This window comes from Gorilla gorilla, chromosome 19, assembly GCF_029281585.2.
Source record: "Gorilla gorilla gorilla isolate KB3781 chromosome 19, NHGRI_mGorGor1-v2.1_pri, whole genome shotgun sequence".
Classification (NCBI taxonomy): domain Eukaryota; kingdom Metazoa; phylum Chordata; class Mammalia; order Primates; family Hominidae; genus Gorilla; species Gorilla gorilla.
Genome location: NC_073243.2, coordinates 33,455,361 through 33,477,493, shown reverse-complemented (window position 1 = coordinate 33,477,493; position 22,133 = coordinate 33,455,361). Strand labels below are relative to the sequence as shown.

Below are 22,133 nucleotides of genomic sequence, written 5' to 3'. Positions count from 1 at the left end.
GTCATCAGAGAAATGCAAATCAAAACCACTATGAGATATCATCTCACACCAGTTAGAATGGCAGTCATTAAAAAGTCAGGAAACAACAGGTGCTGGAGAGGATGTGGAGAAATAGGAACACTTTTACACTGTTGGTAGGACTGTAAACTAGTTTAACCATTGTGGAAGTCAGTGTGGCGATTCCTCAGGGATCTAGAACTAGAAATACCATTTGACCCAGCCATCCCATTACTGGGTATATACCCAAAGGACTATAAATCATGCTGCTATAAAGACACATGCACACGTATGTTTATTGCGGCATTATTCACAATAGCAAAGACTTGGAACCAACCCAAATGTCCAACAATGATAGACTGGATTAAGAAACTGTGGCACATATACACCATGGAATACTATGCAGCCATAAAAAATGATGAGTTCATGTCCTTTGTAGGGACATGGATGAAATTGGAAACCATCATTCTCAGTAAACTATCGCAAGAACAAAAAACCAAACACCGCATATTCTCACTCATAGGTGGGAATTGAACAATGAGATCACATGGACACAGGAAGGGGAATATCACACTCTGGGGACTGTTGTGGGGTGGGGGGAGTGGGGAGGGATAGCATTGGGAGATATACCTAATGCTAGATGACGAGTTAGTGGGTGCAGCGCACCAGCATGGCACATGTATACATATGTAACTAACCTGCACAATGTGCACATGTACCCTAAAACTTAAAGTATAATAAAAAAAAAAAAAAGAAAATTAAAAAAAAAAAAAAAATTCTTATGTTGAAGCCTTAACCTCCAAATATGACTATATTTGGAGACAGGGCCTTTAAAGAGGTGTTTACATTAAAATGAGGCCATTAGGGTGGGCCCTAATACAATGTGACTAGTGTCCTAATAAAAGAAGGAAATCTGGATACTCAGGAAAACCCTAGGAATATGTGGACACAGTGAGAAGATGGCCACCTGTAAGCAAAGACAGAGGCCTCAAGAGAAACCAAACCTGCCAACACCTTGAGATCTTGCACTTCTAGACATCAGAACTGTGAGAAAATAAATTTCTGTTGTTTAAGCCACCCAATCTGTGGTATTTTGTCATGGCAACTGTAGGAAACTAAAACAATAATACAACTACTTTGGGAAAAAGACTGACATGTTCTTGCAGAACCAAAATATATCCACCTTATGATCCAATAATTGTATATCTAGGTATTGACCCAACATATACAAAAACATAAAAAGATTTGTGTAAGAATGTTCCTAACAGATTTATTACAATAGGCAAAACACTGGAAATAGCCCGGTATTTATTAATATGAGAATGGATAAACTATGGAATATTCATACAATAGACTATTTTTCAGCAAAATAACACTAAAAATATTATTTTGAAGATGCTAAAAATGAACTACTAATACAATGTGGATCAATCTCCAAAATATTATGCTGAGTAAAGGAAGATGTACCAAAAAGAATACAATATGATTCTAATTATATTAAGCTCTACAAGTTAAATTAATCTTTGTTATCAGTAAACAATGTTCCATGATTATATTCATGTTTTTGCATGATCAGGACTTCCTGAGCAAAGAGTGCTGGCAACCTGGATTAACAGATGAGTAAATGGCAAATGAGTCTTGGAAGTTAAAGACAGAGAGAGAGACATCCAAGGAGATGTATGGGTTTATCTTCCATCATTTAAATTCCACAGGGTAATGGAAAAAGAGACGTTGTCCTCCTCTCCCCAGAAAAAATGTGTTTACATTAGAAAGATAAGGTAACTATCCCTCTCTCTACACAGGGGAGGAGGAGCGATGCAAAAGCAGTCCTATATAAGCTCTGAGATGTATACAGTCTGATATGGTTTGGCTGTGCCCCCACCCAAATCTCATCTTCAACTGTTAACTCCCACAATTCCCATGTGTCGTGGGAGGAACCCAATGGGAGGTAATTGAATCATGGGGGTAAGTCTTTCCCGTGCTATGTTCGTGAATAAGTCTTATAAGATCTGATGGTTCTAAAAAGGGGAGTTTCCCTGCACAAGCTCTCTCTTTTCTTGTCTGCCACCATGTGAGATGTGCCTTTCACCTTCCACCATGATTGTAAGGCCTCCCCAGCCACGTAGAACTGTAAGTCCAATAAACCTTTTTCTTTTGTAAATTGCCCAGTCTCAGGGATGTCTTTATTGGCAACATGAAAATGGACTAATACACAATCCTATATAAATTCTGAGATTCATTTATTTAGGAGGAGCTCCTCTCCTGTATTACAACTCCCCATCCCCCAAGATATACAGATGGCACTAACCCTCATAACATCACCCTCATGGGGAACTGAAGTGCAAGAAAGTGACACTAAGATAACCATGAGTGAATACAAAGTCTCTTCTCTGATCCACACATCAGTGTTTCTGCTTTTGTGTGTGTACATACACTAAACATATGCCATATATTCAGTGTGTGTGTGTGTGTGTGTGTGTGTATAAATGCAGGAGTATGGTAATATCTCATATCCTTTACTTTTTGAATACAACACTATAATGAAAAAAATTAAAACAATACTTGCATCTGAGGGCAAACAACTAACTTGGAAGCACAACAGTAATACTTCATATAATGAAAAGGGTTTGTGTGTGTTACTAACATACATGCAATTATCAAAACTCTAAAATTTATGCATTTCACTGTGAAAATTTTATGTCAACAAAAGGAAAATAATCATAAACAAATATTGAATTCTAATTAATGATATACATACTGAAGTGTTTAGGAGTAATGTGTACTGATGTCTGCGTCTTACTTTGAAATGCATCTAAAACATTGGACTGTTATACCAATACAGGCATGTACTGATTTCTCCATTTTTGAAGGAAAGTTTTGCCAAAGAAGAACTTACTTGTTGACTTTTTTATTTCTTTCAACACTTCAAACATGGTTCTTCAACTACCTCCTGGCCCCATGGTTTCTAATGAGAAACTAGCTGTTGATCTTATTGAGGAAACCTTGTAAATAATGAGTCACTTCTCTTGCTGTTCTCAAGATTCTCTTTTTGTCCTTAGCTTTTGATAATGTGATCCTTATGTGCTGTATTAGTCCATTCTCACACTGCTATTAAGAAATACCCGAGACTGGATAATTTATAAAGAAAAGAGGTTTAATTGACTCACAGTTCAGCATAGCTGGGGAGGCCTCAGGAAACTTACAATCATGGAGGAAGGCACCTCTTAACAGGGTGGCAGGAGAGAGAATGAGAATAGAGTGAAGGGGAAAGCCCCTTATAAAACCATCAGATCTTGTGAAACTCACTCACTATCATGAGAACAGTAGGGGGAAAACTGCCCCGCATGATTCAATTATCTCCACCTGGTCCCACTCTTGACATGTGGGGATTATTACAGTTCAAGGTGAGATATGGGGGGGACACAGACCCAAACCATATCATGTGTCTTGGTGTGCATTCAGAATTTCTCCTACTTAGATTCTGATGAGCTTCCTGAATGTGTTGATTAGTGTCTCATCAAATTGGGAAGTTTTCAGCCATTTTTTTCTTCAGCCATTCTATTTGCCCCTTTCTCTCTCTCCTTTCCTCCTGGAATATGTATTATGTGTGTTGGTGCACTTGATGTCATCGCACAGGCCTCTTAAGTCTCTTGAGCTCTGTTCATCTTCATGCTTTTTGACTTTCTACTCCCTAGACTAGATAATCTCAATTGACTTAAGTTCACCAATTCATTTTCTGCCTGTTCAAATCTGCTGTTGATCGCTACTTGTGAATACTTCATTTAAGTTATTATACCTTTTCCCTCTAGTATTTCTAGTTGGTTTCTTTGCATCATTTCTCTATATATACTGATACTCTCTACTTGGAGAGTCATTGTTTTCCTGGTTTCATTTAGCTGTTTCAGCATATTTAACATGGTGATTTAAAACCCTTTGGCTAGCAAATCCAATGTCTGGACTTCCTTGAGTACAGTTTCCATTACTTTCTCTTGTGGATGGAACAAATTTACGGGTTTCTTTACATTCCTCATCGTTTTCTGCTAAAAACTAGACATTTTGAATATTATAATGTGGTAACTAACTCAGATTCTAACTCTTCCCCAGGGATTATTGTTGCTGCCTATCAGGTTTTTGTTTGTTTGTTTACAGTCGTTTCTAAGCTATTTTTGAAAAGAGTACATTCTTTGTTGCATGTGGTCATGGAAGTGTTTACTGTTTTGTTAGCTTGCAGTTTGCCTAAAACTTAGCTGGGCCATTTAAAAATTTGCCTTAGCCATCACTTCCTCTTCTGCAGAGCTTGAAGGTCAGTCTGACGTAAAAGCTTAGGTTCTTATCAGATCTTTTCTGAGTAGGTGTCTAACCCTACGCATGAAATGGACTTTCTAGATCCCATATTATCCACAGGAGCTTCTCAACTCCCTTATTCCCTAAAGCATTCCATCCTCCAGCCTTTTGTTCCAGGCTTCTTGGCATGTCCATTGTTTACTCCCATTGATATCTATTGCCCCAAGGGGCATTAGTAGATAATTTGTTCTGAGGGAGTTATGATTTCAGCAAAATAAAGGCATGTCCCTTGCATTAGGGATCCTCCAGGCAGGTCAAAACAAATAATCACACCTCTTTGCGAACAGAATCTACTCTGTTCCATCCAGCCTCTGTCACTGAGGCAGAGAAGGGAGGATAGAATGAGGGTAAGTTTAAATGCCACAAATCTTTTCTCCTGAGTTTCAGGCCCCATTTTCTTAAATGTTTGAATGGTTGCTGTAAACCTTTGACTATTTTCTGAATTCAAAAAGCTGATTGGACTGTTTTTACAGATTTTCTTGTATCTCTGTGGAGCAACAAGCTCTTGGGAGTTCTCTACTCTGCCATTTTTACTGATATCACTTTCCATTTGCAAAATTCTTAAAATAAAATGTTGGGGAAAATATATGTATTAAAAACAACTTATCTGTTTCTCTTGGAACTGTGACTTACAGTGAAAAACTTGAAAATTTAGGAAACCCAAAATGACATAAAACAGTAATAAAAGTTCACTAACAATATACAACATAAAGATACAATTTTTAAAATTATAAGAAATGCAAAAATAAGGCTAGTCACACAAAAAGGATGTTTAGGAAACAGAAAGTGAGAGAAAGTGCTAATATAAACTCACTAAAGAGATTTTATATTCTAAGTAAGCTCATGCTCTGGTTTCTCTTCAGACTGTATAAATCTTTTGCCTTTTACTAAGTAAGCTGAATGTATAAAAATAAAAACTAAATCATTAACTAAATCAATAAATACATTATTTTAAAGATGGAATCATATATATATACATATATATATACACACACACACACACATGCACACAAATATATATTTTTATATATATAGGCACTAAACTCTACTGGCCCCTAAATAACAGGAATAACAACTAGCTCTGGAAGCAATTACTTGTAATAGGGAATCTGTCAAGGTCTCCACTGGGTTGAGGAAGGCAATAGCTAACCACTAAAGGAAATGTTAAAAAAGCAAAGGTCAATGTCTGGCCCTAAATTTTTAATTCCAACAACATGGCTAGAACTGTTCAAATTAGAAAATGGTCAGCATGTCAAATGGATAACTAACCAGCACCATCATCTAGTGCTTACATACAGCATACTATAAGCCCCATGCTAGACAAGTACATGAATTTTCAGCGGGACATACACAGAATCATGGGGATGGAGGGTGAAGAGGAAAGGGGATTTACTTTGTCTAAAAAAAAATTTTTTTTTTTTCAGAATATAGCTCTACTATACTAGGAATGGTTTTTCTATGTACTTTATATGAAAATGTATGAAGTTACTTATCTAAGAAAAATTGGTGTTTCTGAAGGACATCAACCCAAGAAAACTTATTTTTAACTAACATTTTTTAACAGAGTTCTTTAAAGCATTTCACAAAGGTCAGTATGAGCTGATTTTTTTTAATGTGAACATTTCCACAACAAATTTTAAAAATTGGAATGAATCAGCAACTTAGATGACACAGCCTGAAGTATTTCCTAATAAATGAGAACGAGAAAAGGTCCATTATTTCACTTATAAATTAATTAAGAGCTTCCAACTTACAATGTATCAGGCCTTCCTCACCTACCAGACATCTATTTTAATGAATTAAAATATACTACATTGTGATCAAACTAAAATAGACCATTTCAAAATCTAGAGCGAACAGGAGGTGTACTCCTGAGATAAAAAAATTTTGTCAGAACACTTCATTTTAATCTAATATTTATACCACATATATATACATGAATAGTATATATCTTAACAGATGAAACAATTATTCTTTCCAAATCATAGCATCTTCAAAAATTTTTTAGGTTATTATGGAGAATGTGGTAGAGACTGTTGATTACCTCCAACAGCCAGTAGGGCAAGGAGGAAGAAGGATCTTTCTCCCTGACCACACTCCTCACATATATAACGGACTATATGTAAGTGTCAAAAGCATACCACCCAACACGTTACTAAGAACACGAAATCAATCAAACAGAAGTTCAAAGATAAGATGATAAACTATAGAATAAAGTAAATATGAAATTCAAACTGAGTAAGTAAACAACAGATCAAAGCAATATTGTTACTACATTTACGGAATTAAAAATAAAAACTGAAAAAAAAGATTAGACCATTGAAAATCAAATTACTGACAATGAAACAACTTGAAATAATATAAATGCAAACAAAAAGACAAAAATGTGGCCTAGCATAGTGGCTCACGCCTGTAATCCCAGCACTTTGGGAGGTCAAGGCAGGAGGATCACATGAGCCCCAGAGTTCAAGATCAGCCTAGCCAACATGGCGAAATCCTGTGTTTATAAAAAATACAAAAATTAGGCCAGGCACGGTGGCTCACGTGTGTAATCCCAGCACTTTGGGAGGCTGAGGCGGGTGGATCACATGAAGTCAGGAGTTCGAAACCAACCTGGCCAACATGGTGAAACCCCGTCTCTACCAGAAACACAAAAATTAGGCAGGTGTGGTGGCAGGCACCTGTAATCCCAGCTACTTGGGAGGCTGAGGCAGGAGAATCATTTGAACCCGGGAGGCGGAGATTGCAGTGAGCCAAGATCGTGCCACTGTACTCCACCTTGGGTGACAGAACGAGACTCAGTGTCAAAAAAAAAAAAAATACAAAAATTATCAAGTGTGATGGCACACACCTGTGGTCCCAGCTACTCAGGAGGCTCAGGCAGGAAAATCACTTGAGCCTGGAAGGGCGAAGCTGCAATGAACTGTAATCACACCAGTGTACTCAAGCCTGGGTGACAGAGTGAGATCCTGTCTCAAAAAAAAGAAAAAAGGACAAACATTAAAGAAATTTTCTAAAAATATGATGGACATGGTAGACAAAGATTATAAAACAGAATAACGGGTATTCCTCAAGTATATAACTTACAAATGAAGCAGAAAAAAATGTAAACAGCGAATTTTTAAAATTACAAAAAGAAAAGAAAATTCCCTAAAATAAAAGGAAGAAGTGAACCTGGAGATCATACGGAATAATTCATGTTGAGATGTAACCTGATTAATTTTCAAAGACTTTTTAAAGAGGTTTTTTTTAGCATGCAGAAAAAAAAAATCAAGTCACCTGCAAAGGAGAAAAATCTTTGGCTATCTTCAGATTTCTTCACAGCAAAATTCATTGCAGAAGAAAATTAAGTAATGTCTACAGAGTTCTCAAAAGAAGAAAAGGGTGTGTCCCAACAGTACCATAACCAGCAAGATGTCAAATATACAAGAAACAATAAACCATTTTCAAATGCACAAGGCCTAAGAGAATACTAATCCAAGAGCCCAGGTAAAATATCAATCAAGTGTGAGAGTGACACTGAAAGTCTCAAAATTTTATCTCCCATCTACCCACTCTTAAGAAAACATTGGAGGATATGCTCCAAAGCCAGGAAAACCAAAAGAGAGGAGAGAGACAGACAGAGACAGAGACAGAGAGACAGAGAGAGAAAGAGAGAGAGAGGAAGAAAGCCTAAGAAATAGGATTTAACACAGAAGAGACATGAAATTAAGTTCTAGAAAACCAGATTGGAACTGTGCAGGCCTAGTAAGCAATCAGATTAGGACAGAGGGTGAAGACTCCAAGAACATATCTCCTGGGAAGAAAATGAAGCTGTTGAAATACTTGATATACTTGATGACTGTACTAGTCAGAACTGTGTTCAGCTATATATAACAGAAATATCTAGTTAGGTAGCTCCATAAAATGAAAAGTTGCCCCAAACACTTTGTTTTTCAGCTCTGCCGACCCCCAGAGTATAGTTTTATCCTTATGCTTGTAACATGACTACTGCACCTCTAATCATCACACATGCATTCTGGGAAGGAATCATGAGAAAGGGCAAAGGGTAAAATATACATATGTCAAATAAGTCTGTCAGAAAAACAATAGCTTCCCCAGAATCCCAATTTCCAGATGTGGACCCATTTCTGACTCTAAAGGAATTTAGTACAGTTGATTATTTTTCACTGGGCATATAACTACTCCGAACAAAATCAGGATCCTGTTATTTAAATAAGTGGGAGGGGTAGAAATGACATTGGGTAGACAAGAAGTATCACAACAACTGCACATAAAATAATATTTGGAGAATATTTAATATTCCAATGGAGAACTTGGAATGCTTCGTATAGTGACATGATAAAGTAAGCAAATTTAAAATGAAGCAATTTTTGATTCCAAAAAGAACCAAAAGTTCCACAAGAGATGAAATGCTATTATACAGCTGAATAATATTCATAAATCATAGGAAAATGAACACCCATGGATTGAAACAATTCTAATATAATTATATTCCAAAGATGAAAGAGGTAAGCAGAAGCATAAGGTAATAGAAGAATGACAAATTCTCCATTTCTATAATAGGAAGTCAATACATAATGCCTAAAATTGATAAATCAAGAAATAGCAATATATGTCTATTACCTAGAAATGGAGAAAGGTAAATACACACACACACACACACACACACACACACACACACACCAAAAATAAAATTCTTACCCCACAACCACCTGAAGGGACCCCTTCTCACAACCAAGGGCATTCCAAAGTTAACCTGAAAAACTAGTTCAGACCATGATAGGAAGGGTGGGTCAGACATGCCTCATTACACCATCCTCCCTTTTGGAATTCAGGAAAAGCCAACCAGCATTAACATCAACATAGACCTTAAGTCTGATAAAAAACATTTATAATCTATTCTGTCTGAAGCCTACTACCTGGAGGCTTTATCTGCAAGATAAAACTTTAGTCACCACAACCCCTTACCATAATCCAGACATTTCCGTTCTATTGATTCCAGGTCTTCAGATAACAACTTAACTTTCAATTAATTGCCAATCAGAAATCTTTAAATCCATCTATGACCTAGCAGCCCTGTCTTCAAGTTGTCCTGCCTTTCCAGATTGAACCAATGTGCATCTTACAGGTATTGACTGATGTATTATGCCTCCCTAAAATGTATAAAAGCAAGCTATAGCAACCGTGAGCACATGTCATCAGGACCACCTGAGGCTGCACATGTCACAGGTGCATCCCTAACTCTGGCAAAATAAACTTTCTAAATTGATTGAGACCTGGCTCAGATACTTTTGAGCTCACACACACAAGGGAAAAGAACTGAGGAAGCTAATTCAGACATTGAGAAGGGTCACTCAGAAAAATGTTTCTCATAAGCCTTGTAGTACTATTCATTTTCTTTCTTTTAAACCATGCATATGTTCCTTGGTAAAATTTAAAGTTTTCTTTTTTAAAAAAGAAAACTTCATGAGTTAAAAAAAATTCCAATCAATAGGAATAAATTATGAACAACAAAAAGAATACGGAATCTTTACGATAAATGCTTCATAACCAATGGGAAGAGAGGAGACATTATTTCAATATTAGATCATGGTCCTTAGTTTCACCTTAAATTATATGTTGAACCCTTTGTCAACAGTTACCTAAAACAGTGCACAAAAAACTGCTCTTATTGCATTGTAAAGAATGTATTCTACCACAACTTCTCAGTATTTTGTTTTTTTAATAAATTCCACAGAATTGTGGATCTATAGTCCATTGGTAAGACACACGACAAAATTTGTTTTAACAAAGAAAATTAATCAGTAAAGAAAATTAAAACTCAATAATCTCTAACATTTTGGTCCGTTAAGACAGGATCTGGATGTGGAGTTCATGAAGTACTTCCCTGAAGTACCTCTGTACCTACAGAAAATTGCTCATCAAAAAACTACATTTATAAATTTTGCATTTTGATAAGTTATTTTATGGCTACCACTGAAAAACTTAAGAACTTACCTTAAAAATACTTTAAACAAAATTCTAAATTTGGACTTTGTTAAACTTATGTAAGGTTTTATAATTGATGTACAGATATACAGAGAGAGACAAAATTAATTACTCCAAATTTTAAACTGGCATAAATACTGCCACCAGAATTACATAACCCGGATTCATGTTCTAAAAAATAATGGTAAATATTTAGAGTTTTAACTTCCAAATCACTGAAGTAAAATATTTTGATAATTCTTGAAAACCTCTCATCTCCCAGAGAAAGTTCAGTTGTAAAAAGCTAGATTCATGAAATTAAAAACATTCCTAGCAGGCCCCAGTGTCAGAGTTTCCTTTCAGTTTACAATTGATGCCACTAACAGATGTTGGTTTTTATTTTAAATCACTCTTAAAATTTACTCTGTGTTTTATAATATTTATTTTTTTAAATCGATTAATTTTACAAAAGCGACTTTAGTCTTAGAGATCTAGGTTTATGCTTCAAGAAGTCTCCCATAATAGGCTTGAATGACAAATAAAATACTTAAGCAATTTTATATCCTTGAAAATTATACAAACTTGACCTAGAATAAAAAACAACCCACATGGACTGCAAAGAGTAAGGTAAATTTAAGAAAATAAAAATGCAAATGTGCATTTTAGCAGTCTCTTGAATTTATTAACCTAAAAGGTTTAATTTCCATTTTCCTGCATCAGCTTTATTTATAAAATGTCGTGCCCTATAAATACGCTGTTATTTTCTATAGTCAAGCACCCTCTTAACAAATCTTCTCATTAATATGTAAATTTAAAGTCAATCGGTCTTCTCCCTGACAGCCCCATGAATTCCTAGTGCACTGTATAATCAGCTTTGACTTGACATCCACTATTTATCATCAAAGATGTCAGTTAGAAAAATTATGGAAAATGCACTGCAATTGATATGACTGCAATCTACTTTGTCAACACTTAATTGTTCCTCAAATCATACATTTACATATAAACAGCCTAAATACTGATCTATAATGATGCAAATAAACTAAATTAAAAATCTCTTCTGCCTCTGAAGAAGCTTGTTTGTATATGATGTGTTCATTTGAGAACTTATTGACAAAAGCATGTACATCAGCTCATCTCAAAAAGTGTATCTACTAATTTTCGATTCCTCAACAAAAAACAATTTTGCCACACTTCAAGCATATTAACGTAAACAAATGTTTGCAAAAATTCAATAGGAAACATGATTTTTCTCTTTGAGAGCAAATTTAATTATGGTTGTTAGCTAATTGCATGTCTGAGCACTATGGATTGGGAGCCTCAAAGTTGGTTTTGACCGGAACACAATAAACAAACACAGAAAACTTATTAAGGTAACTAAGAAATTATTTTAATTTACAAGTCACAGGGTAATAAAATATAAAGGCAATAATGCTGGCCTGGGCATCAGATAATTCTGTTTATATTTCTGCTCCACCTTTTATAATTAATATTGTCTTAAATGACTTGCTAAAATCTGTATATATCAATTTCTTCATATATAAAATGGGTATAATAATTCTGATTGCCCTATGGCAAATGGAATACTATGTAAGAAAGTACAGGCCAGGCATGGTGGCTCACGCCTGTAATCCCAGCACTTTGGGAGGCTGCCGAGGGCAGATCACTTGAGGTCAGGAGTTCAACACCAGCCTGGCCAACATGCCGAAACCCCATCTCTACTAAAAATACAAAAGTTAGCTGGGTGTGGTGGCACATGTCTGTAATTCCACCTACTTGGGAGGTTGAGGCAGACAAATCGCTTGAACCCAGGAGGCAAGAGGTTGCAGTGAGCCAAGAACGCACCACTGCACCCCAGCCTGGGCGACAGAGACAGACTCTATCCCAAAAAAGGAAAACAAAGAAGAAAAGAAAGTACAGCAAAAATGATAAGCCATTAAGTATAAAGCATCACAGTATTATTTTTCACATTTTCTCTTAGTATCTCAGAGAAAACTGCCGGATTTAAATGAATTCGGTATTACAGGCAGGTTTTTTAAATTATAAATTTAACTTTTATGTCAATACATTGTTTTAGTGACACTTTTTCCTACTCGCAAATTCTTTACTTCAAGGTAAAATGGCCCTTAATTCATCATAAAATGGTGCTTATTTAGCATTTATGTAAGTGACTTCTGCCTGTAGGTAAAAGGGAATGGAGGGCTAGAATGAAGACATTTCTACTTGGATGATTCCATGAAACAACACATTCAAGTGTTGATGGTAAAAGGATAAAAAAGAGAGGTAAACTCTCAGGAATGACTCTGCTAGAGTACTGTTTCACCTTGTCTTTTTATTCTATAATCATCTTTTTTTTTTTTTTTTTTTTTGAGACGGAGTCTCGCTCTGTCGCCCAGGCTGGAGTGCAGTGGCGCGATCTCAGCTCACTGCAAGCTCTGCCTCCTGGGTTCACGCCATTCTCCTGCCTCAGCCTCCCGAGTAGCTGGGACTACAGGTGCCCGCCACCATGCCCGGCTAATTTTTTTTGTATTTTTAGTAGAGATAGGGTTTCACCGTGTTAGCCAGGATGGTCTTGATCTCCTGACCTCGTGATCTGCCCGCCTCAGCCTCCCAAAGTGCTGGGATTACAGGTGTGAGCCACCGCGCCCGGCCTTGTCTGCCAACTTCTAAAGCTAAAACTACCACGTGTAGTTGTTAAAAAGTTGGAAGCAACATCAAGCCTAGATCAGAAAGCACTGAAGGCTATAAATGGCTACACTGCTCACTCCAAAGTTTCTCAGTAAAACAAAATCATAATTAGCACAGAGGAAGGCTGAGATGGGTTAACTGGAAGAGTGAGAGCACAGACATGGTCCTAGTGTTGACCACTCATTTGAATCTTAATTTTATAAAATATATTTATAACAAGAGTCTAACATATTGTACAATCCTTGATTCTAATACTGCAATAAGGGCTGAGCCTTTCAAATCTTTCACACTGCTTCTGAACTGAACATATGTACGTATGTAGACAAAAGCCTGTTATACTGATTATTCTGGGCTAAACAAGACCCTCAAATAGAACTTAAACAATCAATGAATAATTTTTCCTTGAATTGAGGTCAATTGATATCAACTTAAGTTAATAAATAAAGCGAAATGTTTTATCCAAAGTAAAATATATAACCACCAGAGTAACTGAAATTAAACAGTTACCAATAATTGCCTCTAAGGCGTCAACCAAGAGGTTACGAGAAGGGAACATGTACTTGAATTGCTTCTATAATTAAAAAAAACAACAACAACAATAGGATTCAAATTACCTAAACTTATAAATCTTCTATTTAAAGTGGTTTTCTTTCTATCTGTCTTTTAAGCCAATGGATCTTTCTCAAAGGAAATCAAATTCAACGCTGCATAAGAAAGGAAGGCAAAAAAGGCTTCTGTGTTTGAAACAGTGGCAAAAGCCCAAAAAGCTGCACAGTCTAGAGCACCCCTGCCCTGCTTGGCTCGTTCCTGTGGCAGTGCTAGCACATCCTGAGGGCTGATGTGCACACTGGAAAACCACTAAATTAGTCTAATGAGCACAGCATTTCGAATAATTCCAAGGTTGGATTGCAAGTAAGTGGCAAAGAAAAGAAATGACTTAGCCCATTCCAGTATGCCAGGGACAATGACCAGACTTCACCTCATGTTTGTCCTAATTCATGTTCATGGAGTTAACATGTGAAAACACCAAGAATGAATACAGTCCCAATTTTTCAAATTATCTGTCAAAAAATAAATGTATATGATGGTGTAGAACTTAACTTTCCTTTGCAATGGCTTTAAAAATAAATTTTATCTAAAATAAGATAAAATTCAAGGAACAGAAAAACAAATAAACAGACAAACATACAAAAGCAGAGATTTTACTATGGGTTACATATTTTTAGCAGGTATGGTAAGTAAACTATATATTTTAACTCCAGTTTCTATATAATTACAAGCAAAGGATCATTTGCATATAGTTACTGAAAATGATAGGAAAGTAAAATTTAAAAATTTAAATGGTGACAGTGATTAGCTAAGGCAAAATTGCCTATAACTTTATACAATAGAAAAAAAATCTGAGCAGAAGTTTTGAAAGGAATTGGCTGAAATCAAACAAATAAGCTGTTTGGCAACAAAAATCTCTCATCAAAGTTATCATAAAAGGGCCAGGACATTTTCATCATAGAGATGTTCCTTAATCTAGCAAAAGTGCCATCAAAACTGTACTTTGCTCAATGATAAATAAAATTAACTTTATAAAATTAAAGTTGACAAGGATAGTAAAATTTCATCAATTTAAGAGCATTATGTAACATAAGACTTATATATTAATAATTCAAAACATACTTCAATTTTTAAGATGGATAACATAATCATCATTTTGTTAATATTAAAAGTGAGATGAAAATCAGTATTACTGTCTTGTGGATAAAGAAGTATTAAAATTTCTAAACAGTTTTTAATGCTAATACTAAATCAAAATAGAAAACATTGATCAACATTTTATAATAATTTGCAAGCTTGATGTGTCATTTAAAGCATGTATCATACATTTTTCCATGTTATTTACATTTTTCTAATTAACAAAAGCAAGATGTACTGAGCACTCAAGGCCTGTCATAAGCATGTATACAGACCACTTTGATATAACAGGAGCTTTTTAAAAATCTTTTTTTTTTTTACACAAATTGGTTTTTAAAATCTATAATACTGTATTTTAAAAAGATAAGACATCAAAAGACTAGAATGAATGTGCTATTCTTACAACATTTAAGGATTTATTTAAACTGGTTTAAAATTACCTTAAATCTTAAATGTATACATCCTAAGGATCTTAATTACAAGTTATATGATAAAATTTTCTAAATTGTCAATATGATGAAAAGAATAAGGCATACTTAAAAAAAAAGAATAAGGCGTACTTCTAATGTTAATTTGCACAAAGAAAACAAATAGCTTCACTTAAATTATTAATTTTACTAAATGCTACCAGCTAAAATGAAGAGAAGAACACAAACATTTTATAAATACAAAACTAGGAAAAAGTAGTTTGAAAGTGCAACAATATTTATCTATAGAGGCAAGAAATTAATTACTTTAGGTATAAATTCACATGCTATAGAAGCACATCACCTAGTTTTTTTACAAATGAGTACCTGGAATAGCTGGGGCTCAAAGATGTGAAAGTAACTAGAAACCAAAAAAATCCATGGTTTGGCAATGTCACTGTAAACACTGAGTCATGCTGCTCCTCCTAACAAGGGCCTCTTGCCAGTATCAAACTAAAAGTGTATATACTTACACCAATAAATATGTATCAATCAGTGCCAAAATAATGGAAATTATGCTTGCATTTATATTGGTTGCCTGCTTTAGTAAAAGAACAAGAGACAAATGAGTCTTCCTTAAATATGCAGATTTCTCTAGTTTACTACTCCTAATTTTTTGCACAAGTTTTAAAAAGCTCATCCATTCTCTTAGTATACTTGAAAGTGGAAGACCGTTCAACACTTACCTCTTTCCAAGGGCTGACAAACTGTGTCCGAGCATATCGAGTTAGCATGTGGATTATGACAACCTGCCCCCACTCTTCAACATCCACTAGTAAGTTACATAGCTTGCGGTAATTTTTATGAATCAGATCTATTCTGTCCGGGCATACTTCTTCAAAAGCCATCACAACACTGCCAGCTACCAACTAGAAAAGAAAGAAATAGTAACTTATTAAAAAATGTTTCTCCCCTACATCAAAGGTCTTACTCAGGCATTATAGTAATCAGTTTCATGCCAATCAATAGTAAAGTATTCAGTCATTCAATTAAAATGAATGTTCATGTTTGAATAACAAACTTTATGGTGACTATTCGTCAAAGAATAATTTTAATAGTTCTAATATGTCTAGAAAATACTATTCCGAAGAGAAGTAAATTCTGATGTTTTTATTTCACCAGGTTAAATTTCAACACATTGTTCATATGTGGATTAAACATTAATCATGCACATTTTTCATGTTTAAAGCTAACCTAAATTCTAATCTAAAAATTCAGTACTTTGTTCATAATATTCAGAAAAAGAATCAAGACAATAACAAAGCTCACATTGTGTCAGTTTAAAATGAGAACGACAATCATTCTACAATGAACTTATGTTAAAAAGTATATGAGAAATTCATAAATTTTAATAGAAGAACACTTTCAAATCATATACATCTTAATCCACCGGTTTTTACCCAATATAATTTATTTACAAAGAAAACACACTGGCTGAAATTTTAGAACATCACCTGGGCTCATATCACTTTCATAACAATGTGTATAAGTTGGAATAATATATTACTAACAAAAGGGGGCTCTTCCAAGACCAATTAATGAATCATAATGTTAGTTTCTGAACTGTGATGCTTTTACAAAGTGGTAACATTGAGATTCCTTTACTCCAAAGACACAAACTAAGCAGAATATATATTATACAAATACTTCTATATATGTACAAATGATATATGTGCAGTTAGCCCACAATATAATACAGTTTTGAAAAACAAATTAATACCATATTCTATCTGAACACTAGGGATCTTCATTTTAGTGTCTAAAATTTCCCCAATGACTTAAAATAAGCAATTAAATAGAAATATAACTTACTGAAATGGTACTTTTTGAAAAATATTAGATACAATGATATTCATATTTTGAGTGTTTGTCCCTCTCCTTGGCTGACATTTAGTTTATTAATATGCAACCAACAATACAATTGAAAGAAAACAGCTCAGAATATAGACTCGCTATTATGCTAAACAAGTTTCAAGTCCTGTGGGGATTTTATGAATTACCAATCAGTATAAACGTGAAGCTGCATTTATTGACTCCAGCCCTACCCATGTACTGGTGCCTGCTGGTCCCAGCATGTATGCACCTCAATCGAAAAAGCACAGAATTGATTATTTGTGTGAACTATATAAAAATGTATTATATATATAATTTTCTATTTGTTATAGATATGGCAAGGAAGTTAAGCTCATGTTTTCAATCACATTTTGATGTCTTCTGCAAAAGACATAATTTCTTTAGAAATTACATTTTGTGATAATTACATTTCTATAAAGTGACAATTAGTATCATTTTAAAATATCTTACAACTAAGTTTATGACATTAAACTCTAGAATAACTCATTGTGAGACATAAACATCTATATATATGTATTATCAACCTTATATTAATATCAACATCAATTGGTAAAGGGTGTTAAAGTGCAAAAATAAAGGATAGTATCTAGGATAAAATGATCCATGAAATTGAACAGGTAATTCACAGTTTCAATTTTTAAAATACTATGTAAAATCAAGTTATTCTGTCTTAGCAATTATTTTCTTCCAAATGTGTTTTGATACTAAACAATTAAATGGAAAATCAGCTATCATACAATATTAAATTCATTAAACCAAGAGCTACATGTACACAATAATTCTAAAGTACTAACACCTTCTAAGGTACTAACAAATATCATTAATTAAATAGAACCAAATAAAGTTTAAGAAAACATCAAAATAATTAAAAAGCATATAAACAGAGTACTTTTACAAAATAAAACTGATCATTTTAGATACTTAATCATATAGTTTTAACAATCTGACCCTGGGCTAAACACTACAAGGAAAATTAATAATTTTGGTTTATTAAATGTTCAATATTCTATAAAACATTCAGAATTAAAATTAAATGATCTACTCAGATTTTAAAACCAAAAATACTGGTTTCCAAAAAACAGACAGTTAATTTCCATCTCACTGTGTCAATAGTAGCTTTTCATATAAGGGAAAAAATAAATCACTCCAACAAAACTAGCAATGAGCTCATCAAATTCAAATGCAGTTTTCCATTTATGTATTTTTTATATTAAAGCAATAAACATGGTTCATTTATCTTCCCTTGGTTGCCACGTTTTTCTGTGCTGTTGCTATGAACTTCAGCCATTAGCTGTGCTCCAAGGTAAACTACATGAACCATCAACAAAAGTGACACCCCATCTATGGAGTTCATATTTTCTCTAGATTATCTATGCTAGTTGACAAGCTGGTAATGAAAAAAATCACACTAAGCAAATGGTTCCTCTAATAACAATAAATTTTCTATAAAATTATGAAGGGTACAAAACGTTTCCTTGCATCTATTTTGTCATGAATTCTAATTAACATTGCAAAAACCTGAGAGTGCTGGGTCATCACAAGAAGTGCATCAAGGTTTGATTGATAATATGGTATAAGTTGGCCAATGCTGCCAAGATTTTCTTCCCTTAAATTAATGGCCATCCAACCTTCCCTAATCATACAGCCCAAATGATATTCCCCTTCTTATTTCAATTTTCTTGAGGCATGGAAAATGGGAAAGATCAGTCATTTATCTTCTAATAGCTGGATAATAGATCTATCACAATAAAACATCTGTACAAACTCAGGGGTGTGTTTTTTGCACATAACGGTGGGGCTTTTATCAACATTAAATCAATAACTTAAAATTTGTGTCTTACCCCGACGGTTTAGCTATAAACTACCAATCTATTCATTAAACATAATTTTATAGCGAAAATCAAAAAGAGGAAATTTTGTCATCAAAAATATATAAATAAATCAGTTTTTCAGCAGGCACTGACCTAATTTGTTTTCCTAAGAAACTCTGTTTTCTATTAGAAAGTTAGATGTTATCAAAAAGATTTCTTTAGGATTAACTTGAAAGGAAAAGGAAATAAATACCACTCTGCTTCTAAAGTGTTCTAAAGAAAAGAATGTCAACAAATATGGATTGCTACATTTTAAAGAAAAACAAGAGAAACTTATTAATTTTAAAAATAAATTCATATGTGGACATTAGAAAAGGCTTGTAGTAAAGCAGGAAAGTGTTTAGGACATGTTGAGAAGGTAGATGAAAATGGTATAAAATTTAAGAATAAACAATAAAAATTCATATAAAGAAAAATGGTAACAGTTGATTGGAGATGACAGAATATAGATTAGATGCCCCCTTTTAAGTTCACTGACTACAGTTGTAAGGTTTCTGTAATGTCTTTTACCTAAATAACACTAAAATGTTCTATTTTTAGGAAAAAAACTATTCATATGACACATACTGGTCTTTAGTAAAAGAGAAAAGCCATTCCATTATATTTTAATATATTTATAATTCCACCTTTCCTTAAAATGAGAATTATGGAACTAATTTTCTTTGAGATCTCAATTGAAAGAAAATATCCTCTAGCCTAAAAGAAGCAACAGATGGGTATGCCTCAAAATCAAAAGAGGTTAAATGAAGAAAGTTTAATAGATCAACATCTTTCAAATGTATATGTATCAGCAGCAACACCAATGTCATCATCGTAATAATGATCCCAAAAAACTGCTGCTGGCAACAAATAAATTCCTTTTCAAAACGTGGAAATAAATTAGACTGGGTACATTTAATTCAGAGATTTTTAAAATGAAAGTGATTTTTGATCCTCTATTGATTTTAAATGCCAATGCTGACATTAAAAATTTGGTGGTGGGGGGCAGGGGAGAAATGTACCTGTCTTCCTTCAATGAAGAATTACATGTGACCAAAAAAAGGTAATAATTCAGATATGATCCACAAATATCTGTGTAGAATATTTTTAACCTTTCTACAATGGATTATAATCACACAAAAGAAAAAATTACCAGAAAACATTCACAAAATACAGCCAATTTAAATACTGGGTAGACAAGTTGATGATGCCTAAGTAAGTCTGAATCTCCCAACCCAAATCCAAAAGATAAAAAAAGGACCAAAACCTATGCTTTAAGCCTAACTTCAAAACAGAGAATCTCTAAACCTCAAATTATATATAAGTAGAAATATAAACCCTAAATTCCAGATAACTATTTTCATGCTTGTATCACAAAACTTCACAAAGACCTACAACAGTATAGAAAAAAAACTGCCTGGAACAAAGCAAGCAGAAGTTAATGGCAGGCCTAAAAGTAAATGAAAATCAACAACAGAAAGAGAAAGAACACCCTAAGTGTGAAAATACTGGAAAAGATTCTTGGTAGATCAGAGCAGCCTATAAGGGAAAGACTTGAAAGAGAGGATGACTCAATGAGGTAGTGTAGAAAGGGAAAGTTTCACGGAGAAAATTAGCTTAAAAAAAAAAAAAGTAAGGGGACAGCAGTCCTTTGGAAACTGTGAAATAACAGAAAAAAAGAAATAAGAGGGGCTGGGTGCAGTGGCTCACGCCTGTAATCCCAACACTTTGCAAGACCAAAGCGAGATCACTTGAGCCCAGGAGTTCATGACCAGCCTGGGCAACACAGTGGGACCCCATCTTTACAAAAAAATTTTTCTTAATTAGCTGGGCATGGTGGTGCATGTCTATAGTCCCATTTACTCAGGAGGCTGGGACAGGAGGATTGCTTGTGCTGGGGAGGTCGAGGCTGCAGTAAGCCATGATCACACCACTGCACTCCAGCCCTGGGTGACAGAGTAAGACCCTTCTTTTTTAGGCAGAAAAGAAAAGAAGAGAGAAAAATTTAGGCTGCTACAAAACATATCTCGAAATAGTTTGGGGACATATACTGGTCCTATGCATGCACGTCCTCCCACCAAAAGGCCATCTACTAAGAAAACATACTTTGTAATTCTAACAGAGAGGGTACTCTTGTACTAGGAATCTTGCAAGCTACCTCAAAATCAAATCACCAGTCCTGTCCAAAGAAATAAGAAGATGCAAGTAATCTGTAAGTACTAAAAACAGAAAATGAAAATCAAAACAATTCAACTGGCAAAAATTACTGACAAAGAAATATAAATGATGAAGCAAAAGGAAACAACATGACACTTCAAAATGCATTACATACCCTCAAGAGAAGCATTTGAAGATAGGAAATATAAATATAAATTATAAATTTTTTAAAGTTATAAATTAACAAAAGAAATCAGGATTGATTGACAACAGGAAAGAAATCAAGAGAGCAAAAATAATCAGATGTGAAGACTAAATTGCAAGGTGCCCTTCGAATAAAATTACTGAATGAAAATTTTAAAAGGGGTATTAAAGAAAGGTAGAAAAAGAACCAAAAGAATAAAAATGAGATAAAGAAAGAAGAGGTTTAGAGACACAATGATTGGAATGTAAAACAGGCAAAGAAGATCCAATGTGCATAAAATAGGAATCCCTGAAAAAGAAAAAAATAACAGAATATTTAAAATTATAATCTTAAAAAAAAAACACTTTGCCAGAGATAATAAAAATTCTGAATCTACATTTTGAAAGGACTCACTGAGTACCAAGGCAAAACAATTGACCCATATCAAGTAATCCTGAAGTACCTTGCAAAAGTACTATATTTCAAAGATAAAATCTTCAGGGCCAGCATCTTTCTTAATGCAAACACAATGTAAGCATTTCCTTTAGACTGAAACAAGGCAAGAATGCCCACCATCTCCACTACTATTGAACACAACTGTAGTGATGGCACTAAACAATATAATTAGGCAAGAGAAATTAGAGTTCTAGGAACTGAAAAAGAGGAAGTAAAACATCTCTATTTGCAGATATGATTCATTCTCTAAAAAAAAAAAAGAGAGAGAGAGAGAGATTTAGGCTGCTTGCTTCTGCCTCAGAGTTGGTGCTGTCATGGCCAGTCAGTCTCAGGGGATCCAGTAGCTGCTGCAGGTTGCTGAAAAGGGTGTCTGAGACCTGCAGTGAAAGAACCGGAGGGAGAAGCAGGCCAAAGCAGCAGTTCAAGGTGAAATTGAACAATATTGCCTGCAGAGGGAGAAAGAGTTCAAGGCCAAGGAGG

At 34.4% G+C, this 22,133-nt stretch overlaps 1 protein-coding gene across 3 annotated transcripts in view; it reads right to left on the bottom strand.

Annotated features, from left to right (window-relative positions):
- Window positions 1–22,133, bottom strand: part of AP3B1 (adaptor related protein complex 3 subunit beta 1) — a 296,004-nt gene that overhangs the window by 201,260 nt on the left and 72,611 nt on the right. For all 3 annotated transcript variants that reach the window (XM_004058672.5, XM_055366969.2, XM_055366970.2), the window contains exon 7: window positions 15,839–16,021. In XM_004058672.5, the coding sequence (XP_004058720.5) occupies window positions 15,839–16,021 (183 nt within the window). The remainder of the gene's footprint in view (window positions 1–15,838; window positions 16,022–22,133) is intronic.